At 39.3% G+C, this 21,607-nt stretch overlaps 1 protein-coding gene across 1 annotated transcript in view; it reads left to right on the top strand.

The window, feature by feature from the left end:
- Positions 1–21,607, top strand: part of TLL2 (tolloid like 2) — a 148,421-nt gene that overhangs the window by 77,878 nt on the left and 48,936 nt on the right. The window contains exons 4-7 of the mRNA XM_058543632.1: positions 7,370–7,525; positions 10,446–10,563; positions 16,172–16,350; positions 17,318–17,423. Of these exons, the coding sequence (XP_058399615.1) occupies positions 7,370–7,525; positions 10,446–10,563; positions 16,172–16,350; positions 17,318–17,423 (559 nt within the window). The remainder of the gene's footprint in view (positions 1–7,369; positions 7,526–10,445; positions 10,564–16,171; positions 16,351–17,317; positions 17,424–21,607) is intronic.

Genomic DNA, 21,607 nt, shown 5'->3' with positions numbered 1-21,607 from the left:
AAAATCTGGATTCTTATGTGAAATCCCTTGATTTTTAAAAGTTGGCTTCTAAAGAGAGAGTTTGAAAAACACAGTGTGGGCCAAAAGTGTCCAGGCCAAACAAAGCACATCTGTGGGTTGGGTTTGTCCCGAGAGCTGCAAGTGCATGACTTCTGATCTAGAAATTCTAGCAGTAAAACAATTATTTTCGGGTTTAAAAATGTATTACATGCCATTTTCCTGGTTCTGGCAATATGATCAACTGAACTAGTAGAGATCCCCTTATACAAACATAGAAATGTTGAAAAAAATTATAACCTTCCTCCCACCCCAAATTAAAACTAGAGTTAAACTCAAAGCAAAGAAAGGGAAATTGCCATGATCAGAAGAGAATAGGGAACATAAACCCATAGAACTAAGCTTCAGGTGGTGGCAAGACTGTGCAGAGGCCATTGAAACTGAGCTGGGATTTGGGGGTCTGGGGGCTGGTGTTTTAATACCCATGTAACAGCTATATAGATACGAGAGATGTGACTTTGGTCCCATATGACATGAGAAATGGAGACTGAGATCTTGCATAGAATGAACACCCTCAAAGTACTTCCTACTCATTAAAAAAAGAAAAAAAGAAAAACCCTGCCCAGTGGCTGAGAGGAGTGGCAAGAAATCTTGCTATCTTTTCTAGGCTCTAAGTGGGGATAAAAAATATCTTCTATGAGAAACTGAATCCCAAAGCCTGTTCCTATTACAGGCATGAGTTCTCAAATTACATTTCCTATATGTGGAAACCCTAAACTTAGAAATTAACATAAAAATTGATCCAGGACCCACAGAATCCCAAGAGCCCTGAAAAGATGAAAACCAAGGTCACACTCATGATTGAGGGCATATAAGACTCCTGAAGAAAGGAATAATCTCACTTAAAAATGAACTTTAAATGAAAACATTGGAAACACAAAAGGTTAATCCATGAAGGAGAATCAGCAGAGACAATAACTGGAGAATTAATACCCCAAGATGTGGAAATAATAGGACAATCTGAAGGAGATTAAATAAATATACATAAAATGACTAAAAAGCCAATGGAAGAATTTGAAACTATAGTGGGAAAAAAAACTTAACAATTAAAAAAAAGAGGAAGATTTAGAAGCCACTTACTAGGGCTTCTAGAAATAATAACTATATTTATTGAAACTGGAATGGGATAAATAGTACATTCAACACAACTGAAGAAAGAATTAATGAAGTAGAAAATAAATTTGAAGAAATCATACAAATTTTACCACTGAGAGATAAACAGACAGATTATGTGAAAAGGGAAAAGAGACATGGAAGATAAAATGACACTGTTCCATGTATAATCAATAGAAATTCTAGAAGATGAGAGAACTCCCATAGAGAGACTGGGAAAGAGGAGGCAATGGTCAAACAGATAAGGAATCAGCATTTTCCAGAATTGAAGGAAGATGTGAAGTTTCAAGAATTGTATTGAATCTCAAGCAGAGAATTCAAACATATCCACATTTATACAATTATAATGATGCTGAGGAACACCAAAGACAAAGAACGAAAGAAGGGAAACAAAACAAAAGATAAGGCAGATAACAGGTGAAGAAATGACCATTATACTAGAAGGATATCTCCCATTGGCAGCCACGAAGACCAAAAGACATTGAATACTATCTTTGAAGTGATGAGGGAAATGTATCTTTCAACTTAGAATTCTATACCTTCCCAGCTAAACCTTGTTTCCAGAGTGAGGATAAAATAAACTGAGTGAAGATAAAATAAAGAGAGAGTTTATTATCATCATGAAAGAATAATAAAAGATGCATTTCCAGGAGAGATTTGGGATGCAAGAAGTAGCAGTGAGCAAGGAAACGAGTGAATATGAAGGTAGATATAAATCTGTATTGCAAACAAACAAATCATCAATAGTAGTGACTAACTTGGGGTCTTAAAGCAAGTAAACAATAGCATGAAAAATTGGAAAGTCTGTTTACAAATTAAAATATTTTAAGATCTTTGTATTCTCAGAATGAGAATGGAGATTCTGATTTCTTCAGATCTATCTTCTAGTTCACTAATCCTTTATACTTTGTTGAGTACAAATGTAAAAAATTAAAGGCAATACTAAAGAATAGAAAGAAGATAATGGAAATAAAAAGTAAATATAGAAAAATATCTGAATCCAACAGAAAGCAGTAAAGGAGGAAAAAACATAAAGAAAAAAATAGCAAAAAGAAAGCACAAAAACAAAAAAGGAAATAAGCCCAAGTATATCAGTTATAAAATAAGTGTAATTCACCTGTTTAAAAGAGAGATTCTCAGGTTGAACAACAAGAAAAAACTCTAGCTATTTGCAGTTTGTAACAGACACACCTAAAACCTAAGTAGACTTACATGCAAAAATCCTCAACAAATATTAGCAAATCAAAACCAACAATATATAAAAAATAATTATACACCATGATCAAGTGGAATTTATTCCAAGTATGCAAGGCTGGTTGAACATTTGAAAATCAATCAATGTAACCTTACCATATCAACAAACTAAAAAAGAAAAAATCCTATGATCACATCAATTGCAGAAAAAGCATTTAACAAAATCTAACGTCTACTTACAGTAAAAACTTAGCAAGTTAGGAATAGAGATAAATTATCTTAAGTTGATAAAGAGCATCTACCAAAAAACCTACAGCTTACACCATACTTAATGGTGAAAGACTGAATGCTTTCCCTAAGATCAGGAATGAGGCAAGGATGTGTGCTCTCATGCTCTTATTCAACATAGTTCTGGAAGTTATAGATGCTGCAATGAGGCAAGAAAAAGAAATTAAAGGCATACACATTGGAAAGGAAGAAATAACACTGTTGCTATTTCCAAATGACATATTTATCTGTGTAGACGATTCCAAGGAATCTACAACAAACAAACAAAAAACTCTTGGAACTAATAAGTGAGTTTAGCAAGATGACAGAATACAAGACCAAAACACAAAAATTGCTTATATTTCTATATACTAACAATGAACATGCAGAAACCAAAATTAAAAACATAATACCATTTGTAATCACTCAAAGAAAATAAATACTTAGGTATACACCTAAAAAAATGCACAATATTTGTATACTGAAAATTACACAATGGTGATGAAAGAAATCAAGAAAAAAACTACATAAATGGAGAGACATACTATGTCTATGGATTGGAAGATTCAATATAGTAAAGATGCCAGTTCTCTCCAAATTGATCTATAGGTTTAATGTAATTTCTAGCAAAATCCCAGCATGGTTTTTTGTAGGCATAGACAAGCTAATTCTAAAATTTATATGGAAAGACACATAAAATTTATATGGAAAAATAGCTAAAACAATCATGGAAAAGAATTCTAAAGTGAGAGTAATAACTCTACCCAATATTAAGGCTTACTATATAACTATAGTAATTAAGACAGTGTCGTATTAGCAGAGGGATGTACATATAGATTAATGGAACAAAATAGAAAATCCAGAAATAAACCCAATTACTAAATGACCCAGCAGTTCCACTCTTGGGTATTTATCTCAGAAAAATAAAAACTTATCTTCACACAAACACCTGTGCATGAATCTTCCTAACAGCTTTATTTGTAATAGCAGGAAACTACCCAGATGTCCTTCAACAGGTGAATGGTTAGACAAATTGTGGTACATACGTACCATGGAATACTACTCAGCAATAAAAAGAAACTATTGATGCATGCAATAAGTTGGATGAATCTCCGGGGAATTGTGCTGAGTGAGAAACGCCAATTCCCAAAGGTTATATACTGTAGGATTCAATTTATATAATATTCTTCAAATGACAAAATTTTCAAAATGGAGAACAGATTAGTGGTTGAGAGTTTAGGGATGGGTGCGGGGAGAGGGGAAGAGAGGTGGATGTGAGTATAAAATGGCAACATGAGGGATCCTTGTGGTGATGGAACTGCTCAGTATCTTGAATGTGGTGGTGGATACACAAATTTATACATGTAATAAAATTGTGTAGAACTACACACACACACACGAGTATACCTGATGCTGGGGAAATCTGAATGAGATCAGTGTATTGTACTAATGTCCATACCCCAGTTGTGATATTGTGCTATAGTTTTGTAAAATGTTACTGTTGAAAGAAACTGAGTAAACGGTAGGCAAATATTTCTTACAACTGCTTGTGAATCTACAATCATCTCAATAAAAATTTCAATTTATGAAAACTAGTTCATATACACTGAAAAAGAAATATTGAACCTCAACATTATGACCATTGCAAAACTTGTTTTATTGTTTGTTGTGGGAAATGTAATTTACTCACAGAATAATGCTTATTGAATGAGTCATTTTAAAAAAAATTACACAAAAAGATTGAAAATGAATGAAAAAAAGCTATATGAGGCAAATACTAATCAAAATAAATCTGGTATAGCGATATTAATATCAGCCCAAATAATCTTTATTATGAACAAACATTATTACAGATAAAGAGAGTCATTAATGATAAAGGAAAAAATTCACCTAGAACATTTAACAATCCTTAGCTTGTATTACTTAACCAACATAGCCTTGAACAATATAAAGCAAAAATTAAGGATAAAGGAGAAAATGACAATTCACAGTCTTAGTCCTCAAGGTTGTTTAAAGCACTTTTCTCAGTAACTGATACACCAAGGAGTCAAAAATATTTATAAGCAGAATATTTGAACAACGTATGTAGCACCCTTCAATCATCAATTATGGAAGTTGATGCACATTATTTCAAGGACATATGGAACACTTATAAAAACCAGTCATGTACTGGGCTACAAAGCAAGGCTCAAGATAACCAAAGAATTGATACCTTGGAGCATGGGCCAGCCAGCCATGGCCAGAAGGCCAAATCCAGCCTGCCCTCTGTTTTTGCATGTAAAGCGTTATTGGAACACAGCCATACTCATTCATTTACATATTGTTTATGGCTGCTTTCACACTACAATGGCAGTGTTGGGGAGTTGCAGCAGAGAATATATTAACCACAAAACTTAAAATATTTACTATCTTGCCTTTTACAACATTACCAGGAGTTTAGAAGAATTTGATTCCAACCCTCATGGATGACTTTGAGGGGCTCAAGATTTCAGTGAAGGAAGTAACTTCAGATGTGATAGAAATAGCAAGAGAACTCGAATTAGAGGTGAAACCTGACGATGTAACTGAATTGCTGCATCTCATGATAAAGCTTTAACAGATGAGGAGTTGCTTCTCATGGATGAGCAAAGAAAGTAGTTTCTTGAGATGGAATCTACTCCTGGTGAAGATGCTATGAAGACTGTTGAAATGACAACAAAGGGTTTGGAATATTACACAAACTTAGTTGATAAAGCAGCTGCAGGCTTTGAGAGGACTGAGTCCAATTTTGAAAGAAGTTCTGTGGATAAAATGCTATCAAACTGCATTGCATGCTATAGAGAAATCGTTTGTGAAAGGAAGAGTCGATCTATGTGCCCAACTTCACTGTTGTCTTATTTTAAGGAATTGCCACAGCCATACCAGCCTTCAGCAACCACTACCCTGATCAGTCAGCAGCCATCAACATCGAGGCTGTTCCCTTCACCAGCAAAAAGATTACAACTCGCTGACAGCTCTGATGAGGCTTAGCAATTTTAGCAATAAAGTATTTTTTAGATAAGGTATGTACATTGTTTTTTTTAGACATAATGCTATTGCACACTTAATAAACTACAGTATAGCGTAAACATAACTTTTATATGCACTGGGAAGCCAAAAAATTCGTGTGACTTTCTTTATTGCAATGTTTACTTTATTGCGGTGGTCTGGAACCGAACCCACAACATCTCCGAGGTGTTTCTGTAGTTCTTCGAAACGTTAAACATAGAGTTACAACATGACCCAACAATTCCACTCTTTGGCATATCCCCAAGAGAAGTGAAAACATATGTCCACACAAAAATGTATACATTAATGTTCATGACAGCATTATTCATGATAGCCAAAAAGTGGAAACGACCCAAATGTCCATCAACTGAGGAATGATAAACAAAATGTGGTATATCCATACAATGGACTGTTATTCAGCCGCAAAATGTAATGAAATACTGATTAATGCTACAACATGGATAAACCTTGAAAAAATGCTAAGAAGCCGGACACAAAAGGCCACATGTTGCACCATTCCATTTATATGAAATGTCCAGAGTAGGCAAATCCATAGAAACAGAAAATAGATTACTGGTTGCCAAGGACTGGGAGGAGGGAGAAATGGGGAGGGGGGCGACTGCTAATAGACACATGGTTTCCTTTTGGGGTGATGAAAATGTGCACTTCTATAGTAGTGATGGTTGGACAACTGTGAATATATTAAAACCCACTAAATTGTACACCTTAAAATGGTGACGATTATGGTATGAGAATTATATCTCAATTTTTTTTAAAAGAAAAGAAGCTAGACAGGAAACATCAGAATAAAATAAATGAAAATAGAAGGAAGCAATAAAATAAAATTAATGAAAAATGAAAAGAATCAACAAAACCAATTTATTGGGGAAACAGATTGCTGATTTTTAGGAGAAAAAATGTAAAAACTAAAGAGAAAATGTTCCGATGAGGATACTGAGGGATTCTAAGCAAGCAGACTGAAAACAAAACCTTAAATTGTCTGAATGACGAATAAAGTGAATGTGGATTCAATTATTTGGTTGCACAGGTTTAAGTGCAACCCACCTGTCTATCTCTGCCATTTCCAGGGCCATACCTGGACACAGAACCTTAAACAGAGCCTCCATTTCTTTCCCACATTCCTTTCTTAAAGGTCCAGATGTGCCGAGAGATTGGGAAGAGCTGGAGGATTTTATGAGGCTCTGCTTTTCCCAGGGGTTTATCTTACAAAGAGTTTATTTTCTCAGCATCACAGACCGGTTCACTTTATTTGTCATACTGGCCAAATTATTTTCAAAATTTGCAACATTGATGATATTTGGTCAAGAAAGGGGATTGACTCAGTTTGTTCCCTCAAATGTTCAGGGCTCTGAGAAGAGAGCACACCCCTAACTTGGCTCCATCTCAAAGAGCTGTGAGTTGTCTGGGCCCTCTTGATTCTGGAACCCACAGGCTGCCCTTGAGTCCCGTGGGGCCGCGTTCAAGGCCTCCAACAAGCCAGACCCCTTCCCATCATAGGCCCAGTACACTGACTCTTGCCCCAACTTGAAAACTACCACCTAGGGGTTCAAAACCCTGAACAGACCAAATACTCCCTTTAGAATACAAGTTTTTAAAACCCCCTTTCGTGGATTCATGGATAATACAATCTTAACTACAGTGCACAGGAGGAATTAAAGGCAAAGTAAATGGCAGTGTGACTCTCTTGCAGATGGCAAGGAGAATGTCATGCTTCCACAGAGCCCTGGGACCTCAAGTGCCAGGGCTGAGACCTTCTCTCCTCGGGTCCGAAGAGCCACAACCTCCAGGACAGAGAGGATATGGCCCGGAGGGGTCATCCCCTACGTCATCGGAGGGAACTTCACTGGTCAGTAGCCCCAGATGGGGCCTGCTTTGGGGCTGGATGCTTTGTCTTCATAGGTTGACAGAGTCTTTCCAGGAAGGACTCGGGTGAGATGGAGCAGATGCCAGGGCCACAGCAGTCCTACCTGCTAACACTCCCACATGCCTATAGAGTCTAGTGCACTAGGCCTGGGGAAACTGCAGTCACTGTTGGGGCTATGTCCTCAAAGATGGTCACCTGGTCCCCAAGGCTTCATGCAGGGGGTGACATGACCCTGGTCTTGAATGATAGACCAGCTTTCTTTTCTGGAAACATGCCCACCTCATTGCACCCTTTGCACACTTGCACTTGCCCTTCTGTCTGCCTAGAGTCTGCCAGAGTTTGCACAATGGGTATGTGAGCAAAGCCCTCCAGCCGGAAGGAAGAGTGTGAGTAGCTCCACATGGTGGCTTACCAGTCCTCTGCCTGGATGAGCTCCCTGGACCACCCCGCACCCCCAGCAGCACTCTACACGATAACCAGCGTGAGCCAGTAGATGTGGTCCAGCTACCTGGGTCCAATCCTGACTGCAGCACTTGCCAGCAGTGCGCCCTGGGGAAGTTGTTTAACCTCTCCATGCCTCAGTTCCCTCTTCTATAGGTGGGATGATAATGTTTTCTATCCTGTAGGGTTGTTTTGAGAGCTAAATGAGTTAATTTAGATAAAGCACTTAGAATAGTACCTGGCACATAATAATTAGTAATTATTTGTGATTGGTATTATTGTCTTTAAAATATATAAGTCATCCAGGGGCTTCCCATCACCACTAATGAAACTGAAACTCGTGACCCTGCCTCTAATGCCCTCCTCCAGGCAGCCCTTCCTCTCTCTCCCACCTGGTCTTTTACCCATTTCTCCTCCTCAGTCCCTGGGCGCTAGCCTCACCAGTCAGCTTTCTTTTCTGGAAACATGCCCACCTCATTGCACCCTTTGCACACTTGCACTTGCCCTTCTGTCTGCCTAGAATGTTCTTTCCCCAGATCTTCCCCTGGCTGGCCTCTTCTTATCATTGGAATCTCAAAGGGAATGGCATGTCCACAGAAGGGCCTTCTTTGATTCCCGTCTCCCCCTCCAGCTACTCTCTCTCCCAGCACCCTGCTTTATAGTATTTACAGCACTTTCCATTACCTGAAATTATTTTACTTGTATTTTTGTTTTATTTTTTGTCTCTGCCCAAGCACTGTGGGAGCATGGATCTTTTTTTCTGTCTTGTTTTCATTCCTATATCTCCAACACCTAGAACAAGGACTCACAGTAGACACTTAACGGTTATGCCCACAGTAGGCCTGTGACCAATATCAGTTGAATGCTTGAGTGAAAAGCTACACAGAGCTGCCTTTTCTGGGCTCTCAATGCTGATGGTATTTATGAGTCCATCTCCTCTCTGTGGCTCTGTGACTCCTACTATGAGAGGTGGTGGATGAAGCAGATGTTCTAATGACTTGCCAAAGCCACTGAAAACCACTGATGAGTAAAGGAACTATGAAGACCTTGACAGCAGGGACCTGGAACCTGGAAGAGAGTATAGAGCGCCTCCAAGCCACCCTCTTCCTCTCTCTTCCTGGCAGCATTCATGTTGCTAGTTTCCTTTAACTCCCTCGGCATTAACCCAGGGCCTCCTAGTCCCAGATAACTTAATTAGGTGCTGATGATAGAAAGATGCTAAAGACTTCGCTCTGCCCTCAAAGGGCTCCCAGTCCTAACAGGAGAGAAAGGTGTGTGCCTAAAGAATTGAAATGTAAAATTATACTCAGCTACTAATTTTTGTTCTTTGGTATCGTAACTGTGTTCTTTGAGATCTGGTGTGCTTTTCTGACCAAAGATTTATACAACCTTCATCAAAATTAACTAATTTTATATAAAGGACTTTCTTTACACAGAGATTTTATGTTATTCTGTAATTAGTAGGATTGCTGTTTTGGTGAGGGATTGAGCTATAAACAATGTGAACTAAAAGTGTCGAGATATCAAAAAAATGGACGGCTAAGTTGCTCTTTGTTCTGTATGTGTGTTTTTGGAGACAGCACTGTGACACCACATCCACATCTTCTAGACTATATGGGAGTCTCCTCAGTGGGTTTTTTTGTGTTTTGCAACAAGGTCATTCTAGAACTCAGACCCCACCCCAATCATCCTCTGGACTTCCCAAACAACTATTTTTCTAGTTCCTTCTCATTGCTTCTAGCAAAATCAAAATAGTCTTCTTTATCTCAGATTGATAGATTTTGAAAAGAATACTTATTGACTATATGTAACTATAGCCTAGAGTTTACGACTACTTTATTCTTGCTCCCAGACAATTTACTTATTGTTTTATTATCCCACAAATTTCTAATCAAGGAAATATGAAGGCAGGTTCAGAGAAGGTATGAAATTCATTGTTTTGAAAGGCCTTGTAGAAAATTATGCTCAAAGATCCCCAGAAAACACTGAACCCCCATGCAAAAGTAGCGTGAATGTACGTGCAAATAGAATTTTGAGACCATGTGGGAATACCCTCCTATAGGTATAAAATGAAATGAAGAGGTGGAATGCAGTGCTGGTGAACCACTTCAAAAGCCTAAAATTTCCAAATTGAATAACCTAGGTAATATTTTTTGAGAGTTTAGAAAAGTACTTTCAATACAAAGGAGAAGTTGGGAAACCCAGGATATTTTGAAAATCTATTTTTACCGTCTTTTCCAATTCACAAACTCCTACTTTCTAAGTTTTGGTAAGTCAGGAAAGTTGTATTGTATTCTTAGCAAGGGAAATCCTTTTTCCTCGTGCATTTATACTCTGGGTCACCTGGACAAGCTTTTTTTGATCATTGGAACAAGCTTTGTCATAAGCCAGCATGCCTTAAAGCATCTAAGAAAGAAATAGACCCATGAATGAGTGATGAGCACTTGCCCTGTCATTCCAGGAAGCCAGAGGGCCATTTTTAAGCAGGCCATGAGACACTGGGAGAAACATACCTGTGTGACCTTCATAGAGAGGACCGATGAAGAAAGCTTTATCGTGTTCAGTTACAGAACCTGTGGGTAAGTAAGCAAAAGCAAGGCTGCCTCAGCGGAATCAGAGGCAGGCAAATCAGATGGTTTGTAGGTCTTGAATTTTCTCTGTAAAATCAAATATTTCCAATGAGCTGTGATATATAGGAATCCAGGGTTTGTCAGAAATTCCCTTTGCCCTCAATGAATTCACAATCTGGTGGCAAAGTAAGTGGGTCAAGAGGAAAACAAAGAGTCTGGATCTCCTGTCATGGGAGCAATTGAAGGAATTGGGGGCATGTCATGTGGAGAAGTGGTTCTGAAGCAATTTAGGGTCAGTGACCCCACTGAGAATCTAATGAAGCTATGGGCTCCCTCCTCGTGGATGTACATGTATGAAAAATTCTGCATGTAACTTTATGGGCTCCGTTGGGCTTACAGACTTCCTCCAGAAAACATAACAAATAATAAAATGACTGGATTAGGACTAAACTTATCTGTTATGCCAATAAATGTGAGTGTGATATACTCTCCTACTGAAATAGAAAGTTTCTTATATTGGTTCAAAAAACTTAAACTCAACTCCATGCTGTATGCATGAGATGACTACTGAAGAAAATGACCCAGAAAGGTTAAAAGTAAAAGGAAAGAAGGCATACAGGCAAATGCTAACAAAAAGAAAGCCGAGATCACAATTTTACTTATAGACAAGGCCTTTTGTGTTTTGTTTTTAAAGTCAGACAGTGCTGAAAAAAAAAAAAAAAGGTGAGACACTTTATAATGAGAAAGGGTACAAACTGTGGTGAGAATATAACCCTCATAAATCTTTATGCACCAAATAGCATAGCATTAAGAGTCATAAAACAAGCCCCAGGGAATTCAAGGGGAAATCGACAGAAACACCAGCAGCAGGAGGCTTTATTTCTTTTCTGTCAACCCAAGTAGATCAATGTCAAGTTGACCAAAAGTAAGTAGAGATTTATAGAGCGTTGGAAAAATATAATTAACAGAGTTGATCCTATGGGTCTATCAGATTCTATAACCTGATGACACATCTTTTTTTTTAAGTGCCTATTGAACGTTTATAGACATTGTCCATTTATTAAGCATTAAGAACACCTCAATGAATTCTAAAGGGCAGAAATAGCATTAAAATATTCTCTGATTGCAAAGCAATAAAACTGGACATAATAACATAATAACAAAAGATAGGATAAACACCCCTTCATTACCTGGTAAGTTAAAAGCTCCCCTTTTTACAACCCTTAGGTCATAAAGAAATCAGGATTAAAATTACAAGATGTCTAGATAATGAAAGTCCTACAGTTCAAAATTAAAGAACTATAGCTAAAGCTATGTCCAGAAGAAAACCCACAGACTCAAATGTCCACATCACTAATTAAGAATGACAGTGAAATATTCAATTCAAAGAAGTTAGCAAAGTAAAGAAATAAATATATAAAAACCACCACCACAACAAAAGAAACTTCATGAGAGCACAAGAAAATAGACAAGGTAACATATTATAGGACCAATAAATTGAAGAGTGAATTATTTAAATAAACAAACAAAAATGATAGATAAATTACTTACTTGTTAGTCTAACTAAGGCAAAAAAGTGACAATGTGGAAATATACAAAATCAGAAATGAAAAAGGAGGAAATAGCCTCAGATTCAACAGAATCATAAAAGAGATTTTGCAAAACTCTAGGGCAAGAAATGTGGAAATCTGGATAATGTGAATGACTTCAAGGTAAATCTAAAGTGCTGGCACAGACCAGTAACTTTGAAAGAAATTGAAAAATTGAGGGAAAAAGCTCTCTTCCCCAAAGCACCAAATCCAGAGTTTCACAGATGAATTCTTTCAAACCTTCAGGAAACAGATTATTCTGGTACTATTCAAGCTTTTTAGAGCCTACAGAAAGAAGAACACTTCTAAATTAGTTTTAAGGAACGGTCATGGCACTGCTACCCTAAAATGACAAAGATGACATCAAAAAAAAAAAAGAATAGCCCTGCAAAATCCTAATTTGTGAATAGCCCTGCAAAATGCTAACTAAAATGTTAGCACATAGAATTCAGCAGTACAGGAATAGAAGAGTTGGCTGCCAAGAAAGTTCATCTAAGGAATACAAGACTAGTTCAACATTAGGAAATCTATTTGCATAACTCACCGTATTGATAGGTCAAAGGAGAGAAGCCATATTCATATCTCAACAGATGCTGAAAAAGCATCTGCACAATTCAACATGCACTTTTTGTTCTAAAAAATCAGCCAAGGTAGCACAGGAATAGATATCAAGGATAGTTCCTTGACTTACAAAAAATAAAAAATATATATTTTTAACCCAAAAGCCAACATCATATTTATCAGTGATAATCCTAGAAGCATTTTTGTTAGAATCAGGAACAAGTCAATGTTCATGATCACCACAATTACTTAACATTTTTTTGGAAATACCAACTAATGTAATTAGACAAAAGAAAGAAAGAAACATGATGAATTTTTGCAGGAACAACACAATGTTTTTATTGTTTGAAGTTAATGTGACATGTGCCTAAAAAACCCAGCGAATCAACTGGAAAACCATTAGAAACAAAAGAAGATCCTATTAAGGTGACTGATTACAAAATTAAAAAACAAAAAATTGATTATTTTTCCTTATAATGAAATAATTTGATACACTTTTATAATAGGAAAAATATCACAGCTTAAATAGAAACATAATAGGTAATATATCTAAGAATAGACTTAACAAAAATGCAAAAATATGCCAGGAATATAGGAAGAAAATGCTAAAATTCTAAGGGAACTTAAAAAAAAAAAAAAAGGAAAAATGGAAATACTCAACATAGTAAAGACATCAGGACTCCCTAAAATAACCTGTAAATTCATGCCATCTGATTTAAACAACATCTACATATATGTATATGTGGGTATGTATGTATATATTTTTTAGAATTTGAATAAATGGTACTAGAGTTGATCTGGAGGAATGATCATGTAGAAATAACCAAAAAAATAAAAAAAAGAGAGAGAGAAAACAAATGGTAGTGACAGAGGGACAGAGGTATGTTCTGATGTTCTATCCAAACATATAGGGTATTAAAATTCAAATGAAGATAATAACAATTAAAACCATTTGAAACTTAAGAAAAAATAGACATATGGAACAAAAGAGTTTAAAATGAATATGCCTATACATGAATTTAGGTAGCATTTTAAATGAGTGAGAGAAAGATGGATCAGTCAATTGGAATATTTGTATACTGGGATAATTAGATAGCTCATTGTGAAAAAAATAAAGCTGGATTCCTACCTCACTTCTTTTACTAAAAATGATTCTAGCTGGATCAAAGAGGTAAATATTTTTAAAAAGAAAAAGAAAGAAAAGACAAGAAAAAAAATTTTAAGTATTAGAAAGAAGCAAGAGTGGATTTTACTTATAATCTTGGAATAAGATGGCCTTTCTAAGCAGGACATAAGAAAATGAAGACATTACATTAAAATTTAAAAGTTCTATATGGTAAAACAAAACAAAAACAACACATAAAAAACAAAGTCAAATGAGAAATAAAGTGAGCAAAATATTTCCAACACATTTGACAATCAAAAGACTTAATTCCCTAATTTACAAAGGGTTCTTACAAATCAATAATCAAAAGATGGACAACCCAAAAGAAAATTGGGGGAAGGTGTGATCACGTAGTTCACAAGAAAATAAAATACAAATGTTACATAAAACGTGAAGACTATCTAACCTCAACACAGTGAAATCCCATTTTTCACCTATCCAAATGGCAAAAAGTATTTGATAAAACCAGGTTGTCGGGGGGGCCTGCCCAGTGGCGCAAGTGGTTAAGTGCGTGTGCTCGGCTGCCGTGGCCCAGCGTTTGCCAGTTCGGATCCCGGGCGCGCACTGATGAACCACTTGTTAAGCCGTGCTATGGCGGCGTCCCATATAAAGTAGAGGAAGATGGGCACAGATGGTAGCCCAGGGCCAATCTTCCTCAGCAAAAAAGAGGAGGATTGGCATTGGATGTTAGCTCAGGGCTGGTCTTTCTCACAAAAAAATAATGAAAAAAAACAGGTTGTGGAGGAAAAGGGCTTTTTAATATATTATTAGTGGGCATATAAATAGACACAACATTTTGAGGTTGCAATTTGATAGTATCTTCAAAATTCCAAATGCACATATCCTTTCATCCATCAATCCCATTGCTAGGAATTTACCCCACCACGAACAAGTAAGAGTCCAACTGTTACCGAACCAAGTGGGCTTGCCTCCTGGTGAGTTAAATAAGACTCTACAGCAGTGGAAGTTGTCTCACAAAGTAAAGTGTATTTGCAGCAAATAGGAGGCCATGAGGAATCGTTTCCAAAGTCATGGCATCCCGGACAAAGGGAAGCAGGAACTTTTATTTGGTTGGGCAATGAATATTCAAAAGAGAGATGCGGACAGGCTCTGTTGGAGAACATGCTTCCGCATGAGGAGGCCTGAGGTCCTCCTGGAGAGATCTTTGCACTAAAAATAAGGTAAAGGTAATGGGCATAGCTCTTGTGGTGAGGCTTGGTCAGTTTCAGGATGGCTGGTGGTTACATCTCCCTTGAGTGCCTGGCTTGGTCAGTCTCAGGATGGGCTGGTGGTTACATCTCCTTAACATACAAAAGGAAAAGAAACAACTTGGAAAAACAGTTGATTGCTTCCAAACCCACCTTTGAGTTTCTCGAGGCACCTAGTGGGTGATACAACCACTTCTTTGTTTTGCTTGTTGTTGTTGATTTGTTTGTTTGGTCTGCCTTTCCCATAAATCTTTATTTAAATAGCAATAACTGGAATCAGCCTAAATGTACATTAATAGGAGACTAATTAAATAAAATTTAGCCCTATGTTGCTTTGGAAAGAATGAGGGAGGTCTATATGTACTTTTATTAAAAGATCTCTAAATTAGGGAGAAAAAAAGGTAAGATGAAGGACAACGTACTTAGTGTATTTTATAATTTATATATATATATATAATTTTCTGGAAGGATGTTCAAGAAACTGTTAACAATGGTTATCTTTGGATAAAGAGATTGGAGGAGATGGGGGTGAGAGATTTAATACTTCAATCTTTTGTAATATGAGCATGTATTTTTTTAATGTTTAGCACAGGTTATCTGGGTGATGGGATTATGGGCCATTTTAATTTCTTTTTTTCATACATTTCTATGTTAGGAATAATGAATAAATATTATTTGAAAAAATAATTGTGCCCAGAAGGGGAGTCATCTCTAAGTCTCCTGTGATAATGGTACCAAGACTTATGCTTTACAGAAATTCAACTGACTCCTTCTGTTGTCTCTTCTTCCTTGTCATCAGAGATGGTCTGGCAGAGACTTGAGGGTGGAAGGGTGGGGGAGGGTATGTGCTTTATTCCAGGAAGAGAAGCCATATCTTTCTTCAGATTCTCAAGTGGATCCATGACCATCAGAAAGGTGAAGAACCATTTTTGGAGGGAATTTCTGTATTGGGAGGGATGTTGAATGACAAGAGCACTTTCAGCTCTGAAATTCTGTTTCATTTAGTAGACACCCACACACACGCCTGTTGGGGGAAGGGCATTGGACTTACTATTCACTGACCTGCTGACCTGGGTATTTCTGCAATTATCCAGATGTTGTTCCTATGTTGGGCGCCGAGGAGGAGGCCCGCAGGCCATATCCATTGGGAAAAACTGTGACAAGTTTGGCATTGTGGCGCACGAGCTGGGCCACGTGGTTGGGTTCTGGCATGAACACACCCGACCAGACAGAGACCAGCATGTCACCATCATCAGAGAAAACATCCAGCCAGGTAAGGAGCCTGTGTGGAGTCTGGAAGCCACTGGCCAGGAAGGTGGCATCCACGGGGTCAGGCAGGAGCAAAGGAGAGGGGTTGCTGGGAGCTGACCAATGCTCATTTGTAAGTATGGAGGCAGCGACCCTATTGTGCAGGCATTTGTCACCAGCACTGCCGCTGCCCATCTGTGGCCCTTCCTGGGAGGTTGTCTGCCATAGCTTGTAGGTTAGAGCAGAAGCGAAATGACTTTCCATGTTGTAAAGGGCAATGAAATCCATCTCCGTTTACTAAGAGGAACAGAATTGACCAGAACACTGCTGCCGCATCAAAGCTGATAAGCCAAAAAGAGTTCTCCTGGTTGCTTTTATAAGACTCACTTTTGCTAATTGGGCAACACATCTTTCTGAAACTGAAATATAATTAGGATACGAGTACATATAAAAACAATATTTCTGCCTACAGACATTCTGCCCCAAGGCAGATAAAGTGTCTAGGTTTTTTTAAAATACCTTTTCATGTTAAATAATTTTATATAGAGGTTCATTTTGAACATGAAAGTAGCTGGGTGAATAATGTGGTTGCCTTAAAATTGCTTTTGAGAGTCTGAATTGTGGACTATTTGAGATTGAACTTAACTCTGATTTGTTTTTTTGTTGTTGTTCCTTCAATAGCAAGATCAGAGATTTCTTTAATTTTTGAGCAATCAGGTCAATGACTAACCTGTCTAGAAAGTTAGTTTAAGAGTTTCGAGTAGCATTGAGAAGGATGTGTTGGGTAGTGGGGTTGGGAGAACGTAGGGCTGTTCCAAGTTTCAAATTTCCAATCTGTTAAAAACAATAAGAAGCACCCCAGCCCTGTTCTTTGACTGATTGGGCTAACAGAGCTCTTGGAAGTTGCTATGGGCCCTCCTTCTCCCCCCTCTGCCTCCTTTCAGGTGCCTGCCTTGGTTTTCAAAGGCCTTAACCAGGGTGTTGTGTCACAGGTCAGGAGTATAATTTCTTAAAAATGGAAGCTGGGGAAGTGAGCTCTCTGGGAGAGACGTACGACTTTGACAGCATCATGCACTACGCCCGGAACACCTTCTCAAGGTCGGAATCTATGGTTATGCCTCATCTGTGTTTTACTATACCTGCCGCAGGCTTGGGTTGGATTCCTGGAGGTCTGTGGAGAGTGGGTCTCTGCATGCTCCTAGCACAGTTGGCGTGTCTGTCCTTGAAATACGGTGGCCTCTGGGCTGCAATGAAATATAATCTAATCAGGTTCCCACTAATAAGATTGAATCCCGTTGTGAAGCTGGTGTTCCATCATGCCCTAGTGTCACAAGCAGCAAACTGGAAAAGGGAAATTATCGAGAGGTTGGCTGGGATAATAACTTAGAGGCTCTGTGTAAAATTTCCAGTGGGCGAGGGAATCTTCTAAAGCACTTACATGATGTAAGCATGGTGGTGCTTACCAGTTCTCCTAGAAGAGGTTTGGTTTATTGGAAGCTAGATGGTGTCAGAGCTAGGAGGGTGGTAAATCACGCATTCATTTTAGAGGTGAAGAAAATGAGGCCCTCAGCAGCTCAGGGGCACACCAGTAGCTGGGGTTGGAGTGAGAACAAAGATCCAGGTCTCCTGCCTGCTGGTCACACATGATGGTAGCTGGTATCCCCAAGGATGGCTGGACCAGTTATTTACAGCTGGCATCAGCAGGATCTGTTTTGATGAGTTCGTGCTGTGCTGGACTGGGTGTTAAGTCTTTTCAATACTTTCCTTGCTTCTAGACCATAAAAGGGTTTTGTATATACAAGTTTTCCCCTGCTAGTCCCAGTTTTGTAAGTCTTTCCACCCTTGAGTTAAAGGAGACACAGTGCAAATGTTTTCTCTCTTGGCACTTTTTTCTCAGTCTCCTCTTAAAATCAGCTTGTTTGCTATTTATTTCTTTATGTATTTAATCAATCAATCAAAAAAAGAGAGATTCGAGGTGAGTCCCAATATACAGGACAAGAAAAAAAATTGGTGAGGAAACTTGGGGTTGGGAGAGGGAAAAGAGCAAGAGTAGACAGCTAAGTTGAAACTTGGAATCAATTTAGTATTCAGAATATATGCCATAAAATCATGTACACTTTGTTGAGGTTGGCACAAATCCTGCCCCGTGCTTCCTAGCAGTGACAGCAAAGAGAGAAGCAATCTATTTCGTGAGTTGCCATGTCCGTAAAGATCGAAGGAAACCATTCATTCAGGAGACACACAGCTCTTGGGAGTGAAAGGGAAACTGTTTACCCAGGACTCCTTGGCTCTTGGGTAAAGCTGCTGAAAGCGTCTTGTCGATGAGGTCACAGACCTGTGGGAGAGATCCTTCAAACCTCAGCATCCCAAGTTCTCAGGGGACACTGTTCCTCTGGCCACACAGCTGATTTAGTTATGATCTCCATCCTGCACCCAGGCAGGAGCTTTCTGGAGCTCTAATGGGTGGAGTTTGTCCAAGTCAGCATCTTGGAAAAAGATGGCATGGGACTGAACTACCCTGTTCTCTTTATGCTTATCCTGGCTCTTTATCAGAAGATACCAAGGGCAACATGGTGTCGTGAAGAGACCACTGAACTGAGAGGCAGAAGGCTGGGTTCTAGTCCTAGTTCTCCCATGTACCTTGGTGTTGAGGGATGTCTAAACAGTAATTAGGGGCAGCTGTGTGCTGGGTCAATCTTTACCTCCCTGGGCCTCAGTTTCTTCACTAGAGGGTTGGACTTGATGTTCTCCAAGCCCCTTCTAGCTCAAACATTTCATATTGTAATTTCTCAATCTGGTGCAGACGGCTGAGGGATTCACAGATATGATCCTTTCATTGCCATATGGAAATCCGAGGTTTCCTCTTCTAGGTTAGGAAATTGAGATTTTGAGGGACCTAGTCTGGGGTTTGGGGGTAGGATGAGAGCTCACCTTGTGGAGGTCAGAGGGGGGATGCTTGGGTTTTGGGGCTGGGCTGACTCACAAGTTTGGAAAATGGTGTGGGGATAGCTGGGTCGCACCACATCAGCCCCAGAGGTTGCAGGCTACTAAGTAGAGACAAAGGATTGATTTTGTCAGGTAGCCAATGTCGAGTGGACACAAGTGAGAAGTTAGTACCTTGGTCTTGTTTCTATAGCTGTCATAACTCTTCGTATTGCTTTATAATTTATCTATTAATTAATCTTATAAATTTATCTATTAATATTTATCTGTTTCATTCCCTTCTCCCTCACTAGACTGAGGTCTTTGAAGACAGAGACTATCTCATTCTTTTCTAGTGCACGCACCCAACACAGTGCCTGGCACAGAGTAGGTGTTCAATAAATGTTTGTTAAATGAGTAAATTAATGAGTGAGTCACAGGAGATAGGGAGATTTGCAATGCTGGGGAATAAATGGGTGAGGGAGGAAATTTCCATTATCCTCTTTGCAGTTCTTTCCACATACACAAATGTGGTGGTCATGTCATTAAGGAGAACCTACAAGTATCTGCTATGTAGGGAATTGTGGATAAGTTACTATTCGTGGGTTGTAGGAACTGCATTGCCTTCTCAATACCTACTATGCGCCAGTTACTGTGCAAAGCTCTGAAGCCAGAGGCCAAGGCAAGAATGCAAATGGAGTCTCTTCTGGCACCAGCATTTCTTTTCTTGTCTTTCTTTAAAAAAAATCTCTGGGGCTGGCCCCGTGGCTTGGCGGTTAAGTGTGCGTGCTTGGCTGCTGGCGGCCTGGGTTCGGATCCCGGGCGCGCACTGACGCACCGCTTCCCCGGCCATGCTGAGGCCGTGTCCCACATACAGCAACTAGAAGGATGTACAGCTATGACATACAGCTATCTACTGGGGCTTTGGGGGGAAGAAAGAAATAAATAAAATCTTTAAAAAAAAAAAAAAATCTCTATTTTTTTTTTCTGTGATCTCTGGCTCATAATGCCATCCCCTTTGCCCCTCAGGAGATAATCATTATTAACACTGTGGTCAATGTGAGCCATTTTATCAGCACAGACCAGTGGAAGCCCATGGACCAAACACATGAAATAATAGTTTGTCATCAAAAGTACCAAGAGGGACCAGCCCAGTGGCATAGTGGTTAAGTTCATGCACTCTGCTTTGGCAGCCCAGCATTTGCAGGTTCGGATCCCTGGTGTGGACCAATGCACCGCTTGTCAACCGTGCTGTGGCGGTGTCCCATATAAAGTAGAGGAAGATGGGCATGGATGTTAGCCCAGGGCCAATCTTCCTCAGCAAAAAGAGGAGGATTGGCAACAGATGTTAGCTCAGGGCTAATCTTCCTCATACACACACACAAAAAAGTACCAAGACCCTCTTGGAGGGACTGGCAAGGGGGCAGCACGTGGTGTGATGGGCAGCTAGGAGGAGCAGAGCAGCTTCCCTGAAGGCACTGGAGGGAGCAGACTTCCCCATCTGCTACTGTGATGTCATCTATTGCTGCAGAACAACCTAACCCAAACTTAGTACCTTACAACAACTTATTTTTTATGATATTGTGGGTCGCTCTGGCTTGTTCTTCTCTGTTCTCACATAGCAATAGTCATTTGACAGCGTGATTGGGTTGGGGAGTCCACAATGGCCAGTGCCATGTCCGGCCATTGTGCTGCCTGTCCTCTGGGGCCCCTCGGTTCTCCTCCATGCAGCCTCTCATCCCCCAGTAGGCTAGACTGGGCTTTTCACCATGTGGAACTCAGAGTTCCTGAAGGGCAAGCCGAGAAGCTGCAAGACTCTTAAGTGCCAGGCTCTAGAACTTGCATGACATCTCTTCTGTCATGTTCCATTGGCCAGAGCAAGCCACAAAGCCAGCCCAGATTCATGTGAGTGGAGAAATAGAGTCTACCTCTTAATCGGAGGAGTGACAACTTCATGTTGCAAAGGGATATGGATATTAGGAGGCGCAATTCATTATTTTGACAATCTACCACAGCTACCTTCTCACCCCTGCCCCAGAGTTCAGAATGGCTTCAGCAAATTTCTTTTGTAGCAGGCGGATACCTGCATTGCCCTTTCTGCCAATTTTCTGCATAAATTTTCAGAAAACTACTTTGTTCAGTGGAGCATTTATCAATGGGTTACTGGTGGGCTTTCCTGACATTTTGTCAAAAGTTTTCCCTGCCTAACTCCCTGTCACTACTCCTGGTCGCATATCCGCTGGAGCTGGACTGCACATCCTCTTTGATTCTGTAAAAGAGCAGAAAATGGCCTATAGGACATTTGCTCACCTGGGGCCGGGGGGTGGGAATGCTATTTCTGCTGATGGGAAACCCAGTCT

The sequence above is a fragment of the Diceros bicornis genome, chromosome 6 (assembly GCF_020826845.1).
Source record: "Diceros bicornis minor isolate mBicDic1 chromosome 6, mDicBic1.mat.cur, whole genome shotgun sequence".
Lineage (NCBI taxonomy): Eukaryota > Metazoa > Chordata > Mammalia > Perissodactyla > Rhinocerotidae > Diceros > Diceros bicornis.
The sequence above is the reverse complement of the archived record's forward strand: the minus strand, read 5'-3'. Positions and strand labels throughout refer to the sequence as shown.